The sequence below is a fragment of the Pinus tabuliformis genome, chromosome 2_1, assembly GCF_031772625.1.
Source record: "Pinus tabuliformis cultivar Carrire ecotype Pingquan chromosome 2_1, CPIR1, whole genome shotgun sequence".
Classification (NCBI taxonomy): Eukaryota; Viridiplantae; Streptophyta; class Pinopsida; order Pinales; family Pinaceae; genus Pinus; species Pinus tabuliformis.
Window position 1 is genome coordinate 376814696 of NC_142299.1, and position 22036 is coordinate 376836731.

General features: G+C 41.0%; 1 protein-coding gene across 1 annotated transcript in view; it reads right to left on the minus strand.

Moving 5' to 3' along the window:
• The window catches only part of LOC149200428 (L-arabinokinase-like), a 481920-nt gene that overhangs the window by 121957 nt on the left and 337927 nt on the right, over positions 1-22036 (minus strand). Inside the window, exon 21 of the mRNA XM_089399573.1 lies at positions 1896-1983. Within this exon, the coding sequence (XP_089255699.1) occupies positions 1896-1983 (88 nt within the window). The remainder of the gene's footprint in view (positions 1-1895; positions 1984-22036) is intronic.

Below are 22036 nucleotides of genomic sequence, written 5' to 3' on the forward strand. Positions count from 1 at the left end.
GCACAAATAGGAAGAGTGTATCTCTGCATGGAGAGCGTATTGCTTGATTGAAGGTTATGGCCTGCTCATACTGTTCGTGGATGTTATTTAGGCCATGGGAAGAACGTATTGTGGCTGCCATACATGATTGGAGCCTGTTTTTGCGTAGAGAAGTTATTGTGGAGACCACGAATGGCTGGTTGCTTGGTTATTGGTTGTTGGAGTGCACACACTATCCTTCATCTCTGATGGACATTCTTAAAGAAACTTTATGTGATACCTCGGTGCATTTAATCCTTGCTGGAAGGCATGTTAGCTACTGGTGCAATCTCTCTCTGGAACCATTCGAGCTGCTACAGGAAACCAGTGTGTGAAGTTGTGGGAGAATTCTTACCTTCGTGTGTAATGACCCACTTATAGTAAAGTAATATTTATGAAATTAAATTAAAATTTATAAATTAAATAAATTAAAATTAATAAATAAACTTTATTTCAAATTAAGATATGCAGATAAAATCAAATCAGATTTGGTTTATAAAAATCGACACGTATCATAATTTAGACACGGTGATGGAGGATGTCGGTAATGGAAATTTATAAGAAGGAAGGGACGGTTGGAGGCACGGGGGGAGGAGAAAGGAGGAGAAAAACTTATACACAGAGTCTGTTTATGATCAGGAAGAGTTGGGCCTTACTTGTTCTGAGGTTTCTGGGCACGGGGGAACAGTCTGCTTCAACTGAGAAGTTTACTGGACTGAGTAGCAAGGTTCTGCTCAGTTTAGCTGGGTGGTTTCGGTCTTTTGGTAACCGAAGCAGGAGCAGTTGAGGCATCATCAACCGTAAGAGTACAGGTAAGTACTTTCATTAGTTCTGTTACTTAAATTTATAAAATAGGATTATGATGTGTAATTCAGAAGCCTTTACTGTCTCTGCATTTATTATTTCTTATTCTGTTCATAAGGAATAGTTGTTAAAGTAATTCACAATTCTTACATCGTGGGTCAAGTCAACACCTGGAAGGGGTGTGAAATTCCATATACGGCCAGCCAGGAATCTGTGTGTATTTCTCTGCTAGCTGGGCGCATGATCTGAGGGTGTTGAAGGACCAGAGCAGCAAGAATAAATGCTGAAATTTTGTGGACAGTCACCCAAGTTTTGTTTGCTGAGGGTCGCTGTGTACGTTGGCCAGACATTAAAGGATACGCTCCCATTAATAAACCTGGTTTCTCACATACATTGTCTGTTGCATCATTTCACTGCCATTTCATTGTAAAGGCTCATAACATGCTCAGAACTCTAACGGTCATGAAGTTTATCAGTTTCCTATTGTATTTCTGAACTCATTGGAATATCAGTCATGGTTGTTGGGTGATTTCCACATGTATATGTCACTGTGTGTAACTTTTTGGGCACTAGTAAATACTTCTCACCTACATCACTGTTCAAGCGAACTGTTTCAAGAAAATTGTCACCCAAAAATAGAAAATCTATTATAAACCCAGAATTACAGTGAAGGTTGATGAATTTCCTAAACTGGAATCTTACAAAAAATGTGGAACATTTATTTCTATTATATTTAATGTTTAACGATGAAATCCTTACTTTTTCCTGCACTAAGAACAACCTTTGTTCGAGTTTTTCTCCATATTGTCGATTATGCTACTACGCAGTGAGTATTACTGGAGTATCAGTATGGTAACCATGGTCTCAACATACAATTAAAAATTTTGCATATTAATGTATTTAAATTTTGCATATACAATGTCCTGCTGAACTACATATAGTGAAATTTTGTGTTCTCAAATATCTTCCTCACAACTAAATAAGGATATCGAACATTCACAACTCACTAATAATATTGAACATTGACAGGTTTATCACAAAAAACAAAAAAAATGGTCAGGCAAAGCACTCACCATGTGCAGCAGCAATTGCAGACATTGTGGCAACCTCTAAAGCAGCAGAAGACGACACACCTTTTCCGTCAGGTACTCCAGAAGAAACCTATCAAAAAAGACAATAATATTAAAATGCTTCTATGTATGTAATAATTGTGTAAAGAACATCAGGTTCGATAATGAATCAAGCATAAAGTTGTAACTGCCTCATGTATAGAAATGAAATCACAATAAAGTAAATCTGATCTCTGAAACTTGATCTCTAAATCTTAAAAGAAAACCCTGGAAACGGAAAATTATGTTTCTGAATAAAAGCTCATTGCCACTAAGCCCGCTGTTAATGTGTCCATGAACTGTCACTCTCAAACAATCAACATAAACTGAGAATCCCAACTTGATATGATTGCTTTCATGAAGATACTGAATTTAACACATGAATCTACCAAGGGATATTCATGTTTACAAGGCAATGAGGGCTCATTCAACCTCCAACAGAAAGCCATCTTACCTCTTCAAGACCTCTACAAAGTTGTTGCCTTAGATCCCAAGACAGCTCACAAGACACCAGCTGATAGATGATTTCCTCTAGATCCTAATGGCAGATTGCATCTTTTAGACAACAAGAGGCAGCACAAACCAGTTCTTAAAATCAGTCATCCATTCAGAGTTTCTTTTCTGTGGCATCTGCTAAGGTTGCTATCTCGGAGGAGGGAACATTTCCCTCCTCCGTCTCAGGCAATAGCTCAAATGGGCACGAATGTTCATTCTCTTGTAATTTTGTACAAGGCAATCCTCCAAGATACCAACTCTCATCAGTGCCGACACTTTTCTATCTACGTCAATTTTGTACTTCGCTTTTAGATATTAGGTCTTAGATCTTAAGAGTATGTAGGTTTCCACAGTCCATCATAATAATAAGAATGCTATAAGGTCTGATCGATAAGATCCGAGATAATAAGAATGCTGTTTCTGAAAATTTTTATTGTGTAAATGTGAGGATTATTTCCAGCACTTCAGGTGGACACTCCACCCATCGCCAGGGACCAAATGATTCCCTGAGGATGCGTGGAGTGTCCACCCAAAATGTTGGACATAATCCTCCCATTTACACAATAAAAATCTCCAAAAATAGCATTCTTATTATCTGAGATCTTATCGATCAGATCTTATTTATCTTGCTTTTATAGGAATGGCCATTGCACTCGCACTTTGTATCAACAGTGATGGACTTAGCAGTCCCATTGACCTATTTTTGGTCATTCATTGGACATTTATCTTATCTTATCTTATCTATCATGATCTTCAGTACATTGATCAAAGAACCTGGATTGAGTGGAGATTTGTTTCCATCTCTAAGGATCATTTTGTATTGATTGAGTAATCAGAAAGGAACTACAGGCTCTAATTGCTGTTGAGGGACTGCCCAGAATGAAAACTACGATGGAGGGGACTATTTTTTAATATAACATAAGGAAATTGTACCTCCTCATGAACAGGAAAACTATGCTTACTCCTCTACTAACTACAAAGTGGTGTGTTCTACATTTAGTGAACTTCAATGGATTACCAAAGTGAGAAATGTGTGGACCTACAAGGTTTCATATAACCTCCAAGTATTCCCTTGGTTAATGTTATACCAGCGACTGCCCACAAAAGCAACATTTGCCAAGGGTGGGCCCATGGATGAAAAATCCCCGCACTGTGGCAAACCAGATACCGTCAAACACATCATCTGGTAATGCTCCTTCTGCAAAGTAATATTCATTGGCATGTATCTTTGCTTGGGAACTGAAATCAGTTTTCTCTTGACCACTTTGTCAGGTCCTTGGAAGTGCATCCTGCTGCCTCAAAATCTAGCAGGTCTTGTGAGGGTAGTGTTACCCACCAAAACAGGTAACCCTATAGGAGAAAACTTTTCTCCCATTCTTCACATCCAGCCAGCCATGCAGCCCCTAATAGCCACCACTAGCCAATGACATGCCCTTACATCTCTAGCACCTGCATCAGCCATATGCTTCTGACCCATCTGACAAGTGCACATGGACAAAGGTGGGCTTCTGATCAAAAGGTAGGTTATTCATTTAACAATTGGATGCTTATGCTTGTGTATATTTGGGCATTTGATATGGTATTATGGATTATGGGTGAACTAAAGTAGGGGTTTTCACTATGATCTTGTTCTCTCACCTTAAATGGGGGGTTTATCATCGATACTAATCCAATAGGATCTCCCCTAATCGCCCAATGGGTGTAGGAGGGTCACTTCTTGCGAAGCCCTGATTGAGATAGCATAGTTCCATCTATCCCTACTTACCACTTCCCATCATACATTACAAGCCTTTATCTCACATCCACTCTCCGGCTTCAACTAACCAATGGTTCTGTTACCACACAATAACAGGGCTCTAGGAGGGGAAACCCAAGGGACAACTACTAGACCAAGTGACAACAATGGGAAAATGACCCACTGTCACCTTAGTCAGTGTCCCCTGCTCTTTACGGACTTTCCCTAATGGGAGGAGTCCCGACAAGTAGGAAATCACTTTGAATGGATACATCAATAACTAGAGACTAAGTGATTTCGCAAATCCCATTCAAGGAGAGACACAATAAAGGCTCAATGCTTCAAAGAAGCTAACACGCTCTCCAAGAAAGACCTTGGAGGGAGAAGATCAAGACCTAGGATTTTAGATATGCAATGGTGATATGTATTCCTAAGGTCAAGACTTTAGGAGATGAGGTTGGACCTCTCAGAGGAGCTCTAAGTGATGATTTGACACACCTAAAAGGCTCTTCACCCTCTTTGAAAGAACTAAGGAAGGCTTGCACTAGACCTAGGGTTTATGAATAAGCGTGGGAAGAAATACTTCCAAGGTACTCGCTAGGTCAAGGCAATGGAGGAGAAAAGGCTTTCTATGACTTATTTCAATGAATACTAAGCTCATACAACCCTAAAAGAAGTCCCCAAGGTGAGAGAGAAAGACTTAGGCTTTCCATGTTGCAGTGGCACCTAGCGAAAGAGATTTTATGGATGAAACTCGCGCAGATGCCCACCAAACTTGGAGCATAGGTAGCCTAGACCCCAAACATTACGTGTGGACCCTCGAATTCCCGAAAAATCACCTCCCTAAAATTTTGTTGCAAGCTCTAGATTTCTGCCCTACCTTTAGGGTACTGAATTTAGGAGGAGAAAATATGGAGAAAAGAATACTTGATCACCAAACTTCTTGGACTAGTGCCTAGACCTTTTCGCTATGGAGTCTTAGATGATTTAAAATTGGCCAAAACAGTTCTTAAGGAACCTAAAAATTGATGCCCTAGCAACCAACTTTTAACATTTACCCACTCAATATTTATGGAGTTTTATGGAAGAAAGACAAAATTTCATCCACTAGGAACATTCAACATTTGTCATACAATGAGTAACATATATAATTTCCAACCAGAAAGCTTTCCAAAAATGATTTTCAACAATTAGGGCACAAAAGCATTAACCTAGTTGCAACAATTCCATACATTAGACATAATTCCAAGAAAATATTCAACAAGAAGCACTTAGAACATGAAAATATGATCTATCCATCAAAAAATCATGAGATAGCTCCAAAGAAGATCGAATATTTAAGCTCCAAATGCCAAAATGCATCCAAGAATTTCCAATATTCTCCAAGCAAAAAGTGTGAGTTCTTTTACAAGCGAAGTATCCAAGGGATGATGATGATCCTCTCTCACAATAAGAGACATCTCTATTTATATGATCCTTATACTAATTCAAATTAGCCTAATAGCCCATACAATTATAAAATAATGTGCAAATAACAAATCCTTGGACAAGCCCACTAAGTAGCTCATAATGCGATGAAGAATCCATCCATAAGTGAGCCGAAATGATGAAATCGTGGTGTATAAGGGTAGTTGGAAGGCCGAGTTGAGTCCTTAATGTGCCATACAAGAACAAGAATAATAAAGCTAAAGAAATCAAAATCAAATACGTATCTTTTATGAGGATAGTTTTCTTCAGCATTGCTTTAGGCACCTACAATAATTTTCTTGACAAACACCATCAAAAGTATGCAAGTACAAGACTATGATATTGGTTCCTAGAACTTCAAGTACGAAACCTACACATTATTCCATTTCATTCTTGCCATAAATTGGCATATATCTTGAACTACTTATAAACCCTAGGCACTATGAGATAGGGTTTCTGAATGAGGTTTTCATGTGTACTATTCCCATTCCCTATATATAATATTGCAAATCCTAAGATCATACAAACAACTAAACCCTAAGACATTAACCTTTTAACAACTGAACCATGATATACATACCTCAAGAATTACATACCATTGTCTTCCATTGAATTTATTGTTCTTCTTGCAAACTAAAGACATATTCGATGATTGAGAAATAAGAAACAATACTGACTTGACTATTGATAAGATTCTCAAAGCTTTTTCCATAACTGCAAGATAAGCAAGTTCTTTGGACTTATTCCTTCCTTGATACTGAGATGCTAAATTTGCTCTTCTTTCAATGATAAGTTATGTACTGAATACAAATTTTTACGGTTCCTTCTCAATTTCTGATTAAAGTATGTCCTCAGATCCTTCTTTGTCTTTAACAAGAGGGTTGGATCCTTTAAGGCTTTTAATAATCCTTCAAAAGATGCAAACTTGATGCTTCTTTATAGTTGCTTCACACCAACAACTCCTTAAGGCAATTCGATCTTGATTCTTTGGATTGTGGCCTATGGATTATAATTTCGTCAACCTCAGCCAATTTTATGCACAAAACTTTCACAACTTCACGGATCCTATACCACAAGTTCTTGTCTTCTATGCCACTCCATAGGTCTGCGAATTATGTTTTGAACAAGGTGACTGTAGCTTGATGATAATCCTTCCAGGTTAGGCCTAATGTGCCTCCAATCAATCCAATCTAATGCCTCTTTACTCAATTTCGACTTGGTTCCTTTTTATATATAGGTAAATAGGTTTTGATCTAGAGATTTAAGGTATTCATCTAGATATTTAAGATTTCTGAAGTTGCACAAATTTTCAAACCTTTTGATGAGGATATCAAACCTTGTAAGGTCACCTTAGACCCTCGTTCTCCTTGTCAAGATGCTCGGCCTTGTCCTCCAAACACAAAGTTTTTATGCCTTCACTCTTCTTGTATATGTCTGCGGTCATAGACACTATGATTAGGGCTAGTAGGAGAGCCCATAATTTGTTAGCCTTTCCTCCAAGAGCGTGACCTTAGCTATTTAGGTTCTCCTTGATGCCTTGTGACCTTTGTTGAACTTCTTCCTGCCCTTACACAAATGAACCAAGTGCTGATACCATTTTGAGAAATTTAGGGTACCATAGTTAGGGCTTCTTATTAGATTGATTTCTCTATTACTTACAATTTCTTGTGATTAGTTCTTATTTCTTCTTCTTTGTTATTACATGTTTATCATCAAGACAATTACCAAAACTTCAAAGACACCAATAGAACACAAGAAGTAGGAACTCAGCTAGGGAAAAACCCCTAAGGAGAGGAAAACCCAATAAAACTCTTCCATGAATAGTTTCAAATCAGATTGAGACAACCAAGACCCTTTAGACTCAACAGAGAGATCTCCTCCACCAAGTCAGCCTTCAATAGAGATACTTCATCAATATTTCCAAAAGTCGAACCAAGTCAAAAGTGCAACTTCATCTAGAAACATCTCAAACATACAACATCTCAGATACCTCAAACCTACAACATCTCAGATACCTCACACCTTGGACCTGTAGAAACCATATCTGACCTGCAACATCTCAAAATATCTCGGCCCTGTAGTACCACGTGTGGCGAAAGCAATATGTTGGATGCTTAAGATTTTGTCTCTTTTCCTTCTTAACTTCATACTTTCCTTTCTACCCGAACTGCAGACTTGAATTGCTTGTCATGTGTCTTATCAAATAGGTCGAATACCTATTTATTTATAGTCTCTTTGATCTAGCTGAATTCTTCATGAAGTCGACTTGTTCTCTTTTTGGGGCCGACTTGGTGGAGAAAGAAAACATGGCATATTTACTCAATAAAATTTTCTTTCTTAACTTTCCAAAAGCCCAAAGGACGGTCTAGACAAAGACTATGACTCTTGACATAAACCTAGAGGCCCACAAAGGATGCTTTGACCTATTGACCATTGACCCAAGCATGAAACCCATGCTTTAATAATTCAATCTTTTACAACAAAATTATTTTTTCTAATCTTTTAACAAATACGTTACATCATGACTCAAATACGATTATGAAGACCGACACTGATTACATTCTTCAACACTTAGTAGTCAACAAATGGAAACCCTTCTAGGAGAAAAACCACCAAACGCTTCTCAAATAATTTTGTGAGTACATCAATGCTTCAACTTCAACTGAAAAGGAAGCCCCAACTCACTAGTACTCTAGAAAAGCGTTCTATTTTCTAGTTGCAACAGGAAGGATGCTCTAATGCCCTGGGTTTATCAATTGCTACTGATAAGATGCTCCAACACCCTGCAAGCTCCAACTTTCCCTAGCACCACCCTGCCACCCTGAAGTGCTTTCAAGCTACAACCTAAAGGTGACTTCAATCACCTACCGAGAACCACCCAACCACCCTGACAATGATAAGAAAAATAAACCAACTATTGTGAGCTCCCGTACCAAGGACGATGACCCACTTACAAAATTTTCAACAAAACCCTTATAGTGAACCCTTGCTGCAAATAAAAACCTTATTGCAAATGAAACCCTTTACTACAAAATTTTAATTGAGACAACCACTGCATAAAAGCTCTTACTGTAAGACTAGGGTATTACACAAGTGTTGCTTTGTAGACAAGCCTGGATGATTAGATGCATGCTACCAAAATATGTTGATGCCTCTGCCTATAGATGTTTTACTTGATATGTAGATGCCCTACAATGCCCACTACTATAGTCTAGAATAGGATCTATGTCTTTTGTCCTAGAATCTTGGCAATCTTCATTAGCTGATCAACTTCATGAAAATGATCACAAAGCCATACCCCTTAGCAGTACGTGTTTCCAAAATAACGAATCTTAGGGACAAAGGGCTAGTGGTATTTTCACATTCAGATTTTAAATCTCCAGAAGGTTGCCACAACACTTATGCAGAAGAGACTTCAACGAATTTGACTTTAATACATCATACCTCAACGAAACCCTGTTGTACTCACCTTTGTCCTATGCTTTGTGTGAAACTCATTTTAACAAATTAATCAAAATCCATAATTTTCCTCTAAATTTATAATTTAACCAGATAGTAAATTTAAAAATAAAATGCAGAAGAATACCTAGAAATCAGTTTGAAGGTGTTTATGGTCTGTTGTTGCTCTTGCTCCTGCTACCAAACCGTCCTTTTCCTCCCAGAAACAGTCCTTTTACTCCCATCCTATCTGGGATTGACTGATCTGATTCCCAAATCCAAAGGACTTCAAAAATGGATGTCTTCTCGCCCCCCATGCCCAAAGCTCCAAGAACAAATAAGGCTCAATGCTACTCTGTCTATGGCTTCTTCCCAATTTTCTTCTCTAGTTGCAAGATACTTTCTCCCAAAAAAACTACCTCTTCCATATGCCTCCTCTGTCCCCTTATATTCCAAACATCACTGCCTTTTCAACCCTCCACCGCTCCCGCAATGAGGCATGGTTTCTTACCTTCTGTCAATTTCGTGGCTCCTCACAGTGTCTTGAAGGAGGTAGTCATATTTTATACATTAACATTCATCACTTAATATCCCATTCAAGTGATATTTAACTGAGTTAAGTAATACCTTTTTTTTATTAAAGTAATATTTAATATTTTATTAAATTATACCCTTTTAAAGTTTAATATTTAGTTAAGACTTATATGGTTAGTTCTTTTATAATAATATAGTTTCCCTTTTAAATTTAATAATTCAACTTAGAACTTATAGATTTACATAGTTGGTTCTTTTCATTTGATAAATAATATATAATATATAATTTCTTTTAGTTTATCAAAATCACTTGTATTTATATATTTTGAATAATGTATTAATTATATTATGATGGTGGTATAACAAATACTCCACAAGTATATTCATTAGATTTGAGTACATTGGTATTTACTTACCACTTCAATAATTAATTCTTTACCTTATACTTGGACATTTTCCATAATTAGTTAATACACATACTAATGCAATGCATGTGGTACATGCATATGTAGCTATCATATGCATGTCCTGTATGCATACTAATATTTATATGTTCCTAATAACTCGAAGTGGGTCATCACATACATCCCTCCTTCAAAAAAACTTCGTCCTAAAGTTAAGGTTTATATAGTATATCTGTAATTAGTTTAGATATTAAGATATTAGTGTAATCATATAAGCATTATGTCCCGTGATTGAATACTTATTTAATGTAAGGACATATAAATTTCGTATTTTGAACAATTATAGGTTTACAAATTTTAATAGTCAAGCCCTACCCCAGCCAAGCTATTCTAGAATCATCCTATCCATCCTAATCTCTTCCGCTCTCATCCTATTCACTCTCTACTAGAATATGACATGGTGCCAGCTATACTGATCTAACTATTCATAAACCTCAAGGATGACAATGTCGATTATATTGACCTAATCTCCCAGTAGGCATCCAACAATCATCTTCACACGTCTAGGGGAGCATGACTCGCACAGTCCTCCCATAACTCTAAGCTTTTGGAGGATAAACGGTGAGCAACACCTCCATCCCTCCTAGTAGGGCCATGGTTAACACCCTATCATGGAATCTCATTGAACCTCAAATGTTCTTGGAGTTTTGTTATCACATGGGTCGGTTTGGTAATGATACTATCTGCAATGTAAATACTTTTCCACACATTATAATATATGTATCAATATACTTAAAATTAATTATATTCAGATAACAATTTATATGCATTCCAAATATGCTGTTATTTATGATATTGATCTTTGAGTTCATATAACATACTTGGATATGTTTCGCCAATATATTTGCAAGTTTGTTTTTACATTAAAGAGTTGAGTGTTTTCATTCTTTTATTTCCATCTCATCATTCAGATTGATATGTAAAGTAAAATTATAGACATCACATTCATAATATAATTCATAATTCAAAATTTATAATAATGTTAATCAAATACTAAACTTTATATTGGTATCCAAGTACTAGCAATGTTAAGCAAAGATACTGGGCGATGGCGGAACCTTAGCTAGGGTTGTTACAAGTTTTGCTACAGGGTTTACTGCGTAACTATGGCGACAGACACCTGGGGTTCTCGGGACTTTACACCTGGGGCCACTGGGTATTGACAGTGCTGACCACCTGTTTCACCGGCAGTGGTTTCGATATTCACGGAGCTTTGGTTTCTGGCTTGTTTTTGTCTTTTCTCCTCCGCGGTCTCCTCCCCGTTTGGCATTACCTGATTCACTGACCTCCGTTATTCGCGTTTGACGGTCCCGGTTCGAACCCTGTTCAAGCGCTTTCACCGACAGTAAAGTCATGGTTGAGGAGGATATAGTGGATTATGAGGCGGACCCCATGCCTCACCAAGAAATATGGGCACACTCTGGCAGACCGCATATGATTCCGAGAAGTGTTGCGCTTGGGTATGAGACTGGCACTACTTCACGGCCACCGCAACAGACGATAAAAGGGAAAGATAAACCGCCGGAATACCCTCTCCCGGACGCCGCTCCACTGGAATGCCCGCCTCTATCCCCCGCGACTCTACAGATTTTGGGTTCTTGTTTACAAGCGTCGCCATCACTGGACGCTCCTCTTCAGCTGCATTTTAGGCCCCCCTTACCTCCGCCCCCGCCGCCTCCCCCCCATCTAGCTCTCATTCCCCCTCGGTCTCATTTATGCCGCAGGGCCAACGGTTTCCCCTCCCCTCCTCCGCTCCGCTTCTCCAGGGAACTGGCTCCTCGGCTCCCCGCTCCCCTATCCGATCTGGCTGTTTCACCACGCCGCCGATACCAGCTCGCTCTGCGGGCTCTGCACAACATAGCTCCACGGACCCGTGCCGCAAACTACTCAAGGAGACCCCCTTTGGCAAACGCACGGAGAAGGTTACGAAAGGAAGATGTCTTCGTGCTATTGACTCTGAATTCAGTGTTATCTTCGGGCCAGAAGCTCCCCTACCTGATGTAATGGACGCCGCTCGCAAGGTTCTGGTGGGTCGGGTTCGAGGACGCACCTATACGGCGGAGAGGCTAAAGCTCTGGGTCGAAGAGATATGGGGACCATTATTAAAGGAATTACCGGAGGTCATGGTTCTAACAAGGGGCTGGTTCGCCTTACATTTCTGCTGCCCTGAGTATGCCCAGTGGATTCTTACTCAATATTGGCATATTGAGCTAATGCCTGTCATGCTTAAGCGCTAGGACCCCTTATTTGACCCTGAACGAGAACAACTGGGGGCCGGCCCCATCTGGGTGCGTCTGCCTGGCCTGCCATGGCAATTCTGGAGCCCGTATGCTTTCAAACGGATAGGGGACACTCTTGGCACATATCTGGAACATGATCGTTCATATGAGAAGACGGGCAATAGGTCTATGGCTCGAATTTTGGTACACTTGGATACCAAACCAGGACTGGAGGAGAAAATCATTCTGCATCACAGCCATGTCTCCCGCAAGCAGATTCTGGATTACGAAGGAGTGCCCTTCCGATGCCGCAGATGCCATAAAATTGGTCATCTCTATAAGGACTGCCCATTGGTTACAGGGGTGGCACCGGAGGAAACTAAAGGACCTAGACAGCAGCCTCCTGCAAATCAAAATGCTGAAGCCAATATACCAACTGAAGGTGGTCAGACTCAACAGGAGACTCCAAACAAGAAGCCGGGCGACTGTGGGAAAAAAAAGAACTCTCGTAAATTGGCAGTGTCTTCATCAGAGCCGCCGCGCACCCGATCAAAGACTGCTGAGGCCGCTCCAAAGCCGAAGGAGACAGCATCTTCTCATTCGGGTAATGACTCCATTCCTATCTGTAATCCTTTATTTTCAGATGAAATGCATTCTATTATACACTCTGCATTCCGAACCTCCCTCCCTGAGAATGTCCCCCTCCCTTCCATTCTGTGCCCCATTGCCCCACCCCCTCCCACCTTCTCTACCACCCCCCCCTCCCACAGCCTGGTGTTAGGATGTCCTGACTCCTCTCCCTCCCCGAATGATTCCGGTGCGCATCACTATCATCTGAGGTCCCGGACTCGGCCAAAATTCCTGGGCCTGGGGTCTTCCCCTGGTCGGCACCGCAAACAAAAACGTGGCAGACCATCCCACATTTCCTCTGCGAAATTAAATGCGGTTGCAGATGTCGCTTTGGGTCGACAGTTTACTATTGAAAGGGCACTTAGAGCGAATGAGCCCCTGACCAGCGTTACCCCATGATCTGGCTCTCTTATAACTGCAGGGGATTAGCCAACCCTAAAAAACGACTGGCTCTAAAGCGGCTCATACAAGAATCCCGATGTGATATTATCTTCCTACAGGAAACCCTCTGCTCTTCTGATCTGGCGGTGAAATGTCTTCAAACTATGCTTTCTGGATGGGTTTTACATGGGCTGGATGCCTGTGGCCGATCTGGTGGCCTGCTCATTGGCATCAATCCTAGGAAATGCAGACTTCTCTCGGCCTGGGGGGGATGTGGCTTCCTTGGTATGGACATTATGATGGGAGAGCTGGGCATCCCAATTAGAATAATCAATATATATGGGCCCAATCAAAACAGGCTCACCTACTGGCAAAAATTCTTATCAGGGGACCATATAACTCAGAATACTATCATTGGGGGTGATTTCAATTTCTCGCTGGGACCTGGAGAGACATGGGGTCACTTGGCGCAGAGTGATCCTATTGCGGAACAAATGCTCATGATACTTGATGCTCATCATCTTGTGGACATTCCCATGAACAAGAAGCTCCCCACCTGGCACAATCAGCGAACTGGAGAGGCTGCACTTGGAAGGAGACTTGACAGATTTATGATGCATGAGGCATTGATTCAGATATTCCCTTTATACAGACAATGGGTCAGCAATGGGGGCCTCTCTGATCACCACCCCATCCTTCTACAGATAAGTGACAACACACAAAAGCCGCGTTCCCCCTATAAATTTTTTGCTGGTCATCTACAAGATCCAGATTACACTAAGATGGTCTCGGATTTCTGGGCATCACAACCTCCGATGAGAGATAGGAGGAAAGCTTCGGACTTCTGTGACAGACTCAAAAAGCTCAAGACCTTGACTGAAATCTGGGCTAGATCGAAACGGAATAGAGATGATCAGATACTGAAGGAATTGGAAGATAGAATAGGCCAACTGACTGATGAGAGGGGGGCTGGCTATCAATCTGATGCTGCAAAATCTGGCCTGTGCCAGCTGATTGAGCAAAAAACGAAGATTTTGAACGAGAGGGAGGAACTCTGGCGACTAAAGAGCAGAGCCATCTGGCTCAAAGCCGGGGACAGCAATACTAAATATTTTCATAACATAGCCAATGGCAGAAAGGCATCCAACACTATTTGGCAGCTTCCAATGGAACCAGATGGATGGGCTACTACACATCAACAGCTGGCTAGACTGGGGATTGATCACTTCAAGGGTCTCTACACGGCTCCAAATAATGTAAACCTTCCAGAGATCATCAGACTTGCAGGAAAATTCCCGAGATTTACTGGGCCAGATGACATTGATGATCTTTGCCAACCGGTCAGTGCTCAAGAGTTAGAAAGTACTCTTAAATGGTTCAAGAAGGATAAGAGTCCGGGACCTGATGGTTGGCCAGTGGAGTTCTATCTGGCATTCTATGACCTGATGAGGGATGACCTCTTGGAGGTAGTTGAGGAAAGCAGGACCTCGGGGCACATCCATCCACCAATGAACCAGACTTTTATAGCCTTGATTCCTAAATCCGATGACCCCACATCCTTCAACGACTTTCGGCCTATCTCCCTCTGTAACTGCCTCTATAAAATTATAGCTAAAATCATTGCAAATCGCATTAAACCCATCCTATCCTCGCATATCTCGGCTGAACAATTTGCTTTCCTCCGGAACCGTCATATACAAGAGGCTATTGGCACTGCTCAAGAAGCCTTACATTCCATAAAGATGAAGAACCTGAAAGGCATATCTTTAAAAATTGATCTTGCTAAGGCCTTTGATAAAGTAAATTGGCTATACCTCAAGATGATCCTTACACATTTGGGATTTCCTTATATGCTCATTAATTGGATTATGGGTTGTGTATCTTCTGTTTCTTTTGCTATACTAATCAATGGTGCAGCCTCGGAACGATTCTATATTTCTAGGGGGATCAGGCAAGGCTGCCCCCTCTCCCCGCTTCTTTTCCTTATTGTTATGGAAGGACTGAGTAGGCTCATAGCGGACGCAAAAAGGACTGGTGATATCAGTGGCCTCAAAATTACGGAACAGTTTGCCCTGACCCACTTATTGTTTGTGGATGATATATTAATCTTCCTTAATGGAAGTGTCCGAGACATAATTGCTCTAAATGATGTATTGCTTCTCTTTTGTAAAGCCACGGGCATGGAAATAAATAATGAAAAGTCCACTAGATCTTTGATGCACTGCACTCAACAGGAAACACAGTTGGCTGGTCAATATTTTCCCTTCTTGGAATGCCAGTTGACGGATGGCATAAAATACCTTGGATTCAGATTAAGGCCGGATGGTTATAAAGTGACACACTGGACATGGCTAATAAATAAAATAGAAAAAAGGATCTCTGGATGGCAGCACCGTCTACTGTCAAAAGCTGGTCGACTTCTACTGATCAAAACCGTACTTGAGGCTACCCCTGTCTATTGGATGTCTCTGACTTGGATTCCAAAAGGCATCTTAAAAAAGATTCAGCAAATATGTACCCGTTTCCTGTGGAATGGCAACAAAAAGGGGAGGATTTTTGCATGGACCAGATGGTCTCTCGTTTCCATGCCAAAACATTGGGGAGGATGGGGTATTAAGTCCCTCCCTGAATTTGCTCAAGCTCTCACTGCAAAGCAGGGATGGTCACTCATCAAGATGGACAGTTTATGGGCAGATGTTGTTCATCATAAATACATTTGGCCCTCCAGCATCACTGAATGGCTACGCAGACCTTCTTGGAACCAACAAGGTATATCTGCTATCTGGAAAGCCACACTCAAAGCTATGCCTCTGATTCGTGATAATCTTCTTTGGAGGGTGGGGAACGGTGCACAGGTCCGTATCGGTCTTGACCCTTGGCCCGGTTCTGGGAACGCACATCTTTTGCCTGAAGGCCTGATCCATCATCTCAATAACAGAGGCATCAAATACCTGGCTCAGATTGGGGATCCCCAGCGATCTACTATATTTTCACAAGCATGGATCACGGATAGGCATTGGCACATACCGGAGGAATGGTCAGAACCTTGGCATGGATACATTCGGGCCCTGACTGAAACGCACATCAAGTTACAGGAGGAAGAAGATCAACTTATTTGGGCTCCCGCTAAATCGGGGACATATGCACCAAAGCTGGGCTATCTCAAGCTCGTGGATGCAAAGAAACCTGATACACAAAAAAACTGGTGGAAAATTGTCTGGCAGCTACAAGCACCGCCTAGGAACAGACTTCTTATGTGGAACATATTAGCTGATAAGCTACCTACAGGTGATACCCTTAAAAAGCGGGCTTTCTCAGGTCCTTCTTGGTGCGTGCTCTGCCAAAAAGAAGAGGAATCGACGACCCATCTCTTCCTTCACTGTGAGGTTACAAAGGCGATCTGGCATCAGGTCACACAGGCACTCAATATCAGCACTGTTTGGCATGGCGCAGATATACCAACTGCCTGGGCGCATTGGTGGTCTGCGGTTGCCTCCGAAAAGGCCATAAACCTTCCCCCTGTGGTTTCGGGTCTTATTTGGCAAAATCGTAATGCTATCATTTTTGAGAATCACAGAGTCAATTGGCAGCTCCTTTCGGCATCCATCTGTGCTGCATACATAGAAATCCCATTCGAGCATAAAACCATTTCTCCTAGGAACATTCAGCCTGAACATATAAATAAGGATTTGCCTTGGGCCTACTTCGATGGGGCTGCTCCGCTGCAAGGATGTGGAGGGGGGATTGTTTTACATTTAACTGATTCACATTATTATCATCTAAGACTGGGTCTGGGTACAGGCTCAAACAATTTTGCCGAGCTTATCTCCTTGAGACATCTCCTTTATTTTGCCCTCACCAAACAATGCAGACAAATACAAATCTTTGGAGACTCAAAGATTGTGATTGATTGGGCAAACAATAAAACTACTTGTCATGCATATTCTTTGAAGCATATCTTGGAAGAAATTGTTTTTCTAAAAACACATTTTGACCAGATCACTGTTTCTCATATCTACAGGGAAAGAAATGCGCTTGCTGACCAGCTATCGAAAGAAGCGGCGGATCGCCCTTTAGGAGACTGGCTGATTGAAGAGTACACTCCAGAAGGGATGCACAGATACTATCACCGCCCATACATAGACGGCCAGATGCAGGGGGATATACCCCCTCCTTAGTTATTTTGCTGATTCACGGTTTCAAAATTTTGTATATAATAGTTTAGTTCTTCCGGGTTTACTACCCTGCCTGAGGATGTACATTCCTCAACTCTGTATAATTTTGTGAACTTTTGGGTTTCTGGTATTATTGCTTCTACTTAATGGTGGTATACAACTCCTGTATACACTCATGGACATTTCAGGATGGCACTATGTAACTCTTTTTGAATCCGTGGTTCATACCACACTACTGCATATGCTTCGGCATCTACAACATGTAATATATATTATCATCTTTTTAATAGAAATTACGAACTCTATTTTCCTCGGAAAAAAAAATGTTAAGCAAATAACATATTTCATGATGTGAAAATTTTCATCTATGGCAACAACTGGAAAGTATTTTTCTAACAAAAAATTTAATTACGCGGTTTATTTGCTATGGAAAACAACAAATAAAATCACAACTACAATTTTCGCCATAAAAATATTGCGGAAAAATAGCAAACTGGAAACTGAGAGATTTTAGCACACACATAAAATTTTGACACTGTTATTTTTGGACAATTGTCCCTAGAAAAACCCAATGAGGGAAAACTGGTGCAGTAGATGAGGGTTTTATTATTATTATTATTATTATGCAGCTGAAATTCTGAGTACAATAAAATGATGCCAAACTAGCGTTTCTATCTGAAAGAAATACTGGCCAAAATATCTTAGGGAATTTTACCCTCCTCTCCAAGCAATCTCGACTCAGTCTGAGCTCAGAAATTGACCCCCGAAATGATCTGTGTCAACCTCTGCACTGGCATTGCATAGTCCCTTGCACGCTATGATATTCCCACTTAGCAATATTGCTAAGGGGAAATATCAATTTTGCCCAATTTTGTCTTATTTCGTATTTGCACTTAGGAAAGGTGGGTTTGGGGGTCCCACTTGAATTTTTGGAGTTAAGGGAAGGCCCAACATTAGAAGAAAGGGGAGGAAATCGAATCGTTGGTGGAAAGTGGGGGCCACTCATGAAGAAATACGGCCCCATAGGAAGTACGCACTCATTGGAGGGAAAAAATGGTGGGAAAGTCAATGGTTGGGCACACATGGAAAATTGGGAGGCACTTTGACAAAATACGAGGAGGCAATCACTTTTGGGGCATTCTTGATCATTTGAGAATTCTCTTAGACTAGCACGCTTGAGCTGGAAGCCAATTCTGCAACTGTTGTTGAGCACAAGAGGTTTTCAAGTGAAAATCTCACCCCTTGCTTTAGTGGACTTCGAGTGCCAACCCAAGGAGGGAGTCTCATCCTTTTCAGATAGGTCTGGGACCAGTGTAGTGGGAGTGTAGAGGAGTTCCAGCAGTAACAGCGTAGGGACTATGCAATCCTTGTTAGTGCCACACATGGGGCTTGAAGAGAGAAGGGAGTTTGGGGCTGGGATGGGTGGCAGAGTCCGAGAAGGAGAATCACTGAAGATTTTAGCCATTTTGGGGACATTCAGCAGCAGAATTTACAGTTGGATCGAAATTCCCAAGAGCAAGAGGAGCTAGGGGAAATTGGGCCGAAATTCCAAGGTCAACATTTGGCTAATTCCTTTACGGGATTTTGTGGGTTATTGGCCAATTTTTTGAGCACTGCAGGAGGCCCGAGTAGCTATTGTTTACAACCAGTAGCTCATTTTTTGGGCAGTTCAGCGCAGAGCTAGAGAGAGACCAAAGAGTAGCTTTGGGGGACTTGTCTTCTTCACTTGGGCTTTGCTAGCTTGCCTCAGGCAAGCCCAGGTGCACACTTTCCAAACATCAGATTGTAACCCCATGTTTTCATAATAAAATGGCTTAGCACAACATAATTTCTAGCTCTATATTGTGATCTAATTTGTGTGCAATTTTCTATGTATTTTTACTATGCATGCTCTGTTTATTACTGTAAATATCTCGTAGGGATATTACACACGCTCAGCCTGAAACTCCCTCTAAAGCAGACTACCTGCTTGTCTCTGTTGTTGGAGGTCTCTATCAAGGCCCTCAGGAAATTTTCTCGGCCTCCAGCACCTGAAACAACCCACTATGCGGCTAAATCAAACTGCCCTTCTTGAGACATTGCGCAACCCCTGCATAGCCTCCAGGAGAATAATTACAGCCTCCTCTTCTAACTCCTCCAGAAAATCACTATGTTGCCCCTCTGTCACCTGCTACTCGATCACTGGCTCGATTTCACCATTGAATCATCTTCCACTGGAAATCGAAATGCCAAGATCACTAAGTATCTGCAGCTTGTGTATCTTCTCCAAGTGCCATCAACTTCCTCTTATAATCCATCATTGGAGCACCAACAACCAACATTAAAACTTAATCAATGGCTAGGATCATCTTGGAGTCGATCTGTGTGAGTTTCTAGATGATTCGCACCTTGACTTAAATCATTATGATTAATTAACCATATTCCCTAAGTTTAGACTTAGGAAATGTTAAAAATTGGTTAATAATCTAATTAAGCCATCTCTAAGTGGAATTTCTAGAAACAATTTCTGGGTTTTGGAGATCTCATGTATTCTAGCCTCTCCACCAAATTGGATGGTTGGAACACATCCGATGCTACAAAAACTAACACTCCTTAGCGAGGACTCTATTCTCTCTCTAGTGTTGCACATCTTGTCACAACATCTTGTATCTGTATCACCTCTGTCACGCTACTGATGTCTAGCTACTACTGCCCACCAATTAATGCAAAACTCTGATGTTGCATTTGTGTTGCTGTTGACACTGCCATACTACTGCCAAATCTGCATCTGCACTACAACTCCCCCTCATTTGTTGTTGTTGCAACTGCAACCACTGCAACTAAGAAGCATCCTAGGTAATTTGTACCTACTACTGAAACGGGTTCTCCACTATACCATTTGTTCTCTGAAATAGGCGAACTTAGCTCTCCGTAGAGCTTTTGTGAGTATATTTGCAACCTGCTCTTCTATGGGAACATATTGTAGCTGGACTGCTCCACGTTGTACACAATCTCTGATGAAATGACACCGAATATCTATGTGTTTCAACCTATCATGAAACAATGGATACTCATAGAGCTTTATGCAACTCTGATTATCGCAGTAGACACTAGTACCCTCCAACCCCTGCTTGAACAAGCTTACTAGTAGCTTTTGAAGCCATATAGCTTCGCACATGGTTGTGCTTGCTGCCATATACTCTTCTTTTGCAGAGCTCAGTTCTATTGACTTCTACTTCCTACTACACCAAGAAACAATCCCTAATCCAACGTTAAAGCAGTACTCAGAGGTACTTTTCCTGTCCACTGAATTGTCTGCCTAATCTACATCTATGAATCCACATAGTCTGACATCATCTCCTCGGGTATATCTCAAAATGTATTTGATTGTGCCACACGCACATACCTCAAAATATGCCTCGTTGTTGCCCAATGTACCCTCTTCGGTTCTACCATAAATTCACTGAGGCCCTGAGGGTATTGACTGCGAAGCAAATATCTGGCCTAGTGTTGACCAGATACATGAGACGGCCGACAATCTTGTCATTTGATGCATCAATCTTCTTCCAATTAGTGATCATGGGTGTAGACATGGGTCTACAATCCTGCATTCTGAACCTCGTCAGAATATCTATAGCATATCTTCCTTGCCCAAGGAAGATCTCCCCGTCCTTTTGCCACACTTCCAATCCTAAGAATAGTGCATCAACCCCAGAGCCTTCATATCAAACTATGTTGTCAAGCTCCTCTTGCAATCTTCAATGAGCCTAATGATCCTGTCGTTCAAAGATCATCCACATATAATACTAAGATGAGTGGCTCACCCTCTACCATCAAATACTAAAGGTTGGGATCTTCATCACTATTGACAAATCCCATCTGCTGCAAGTAGTTGCCAATCCGACCATACCATGCCCTTGGAGCCTATTTGAGCCCGTATAGAGATTTCTTCAATCTGCACACATGAATGAGTCCCTCATGAGTCTCGAAGCCCTCTGGCTTATTCAATGTACACCAATGTTGTAGTAATCATTATCGGGATAAGATCAGCTCGGGAAAAAATCGGAAAAAGCGTAAAAATCAGGAAATAATCGGGAAAAAATTGTAAGATACAAAAATATTCATTTTTTTTCAATTTTTTTAATATCTAAAGCATCTACAACATAAAATAAATACATTGATACATAAATATGATAAAAAAAAACTAATATATAAGATGTGTAATATCATTTCTAGTGCTACATCACACATAAAAGTGAATCATGTCCTGAATAGTAAATCCTGACTCCTGAATCCCAACTTAGCTTCAAAATATCAACAAAAAATATAATAATGTATCTCATATCATGAGTCATAATGTCATATACAATGAAATGAACAAAATAACTAAAGTCTAATACTACTGATTTCCTCTGCCCCTCTTGCGAGAAAATGCAATAGTTTTCCCTTTCCCTCTAGATGTAGATGTCGGTGGAGTTGGCAGTGGACTCTGTTGTGCTCCAGAAGCTGAAGAACTAGGAGCTATAGGAGGTATACCACGTCCTCTACCGGTGGCAGGGTAGCCTGAGTAGGTGGTGTCACCTCCTCC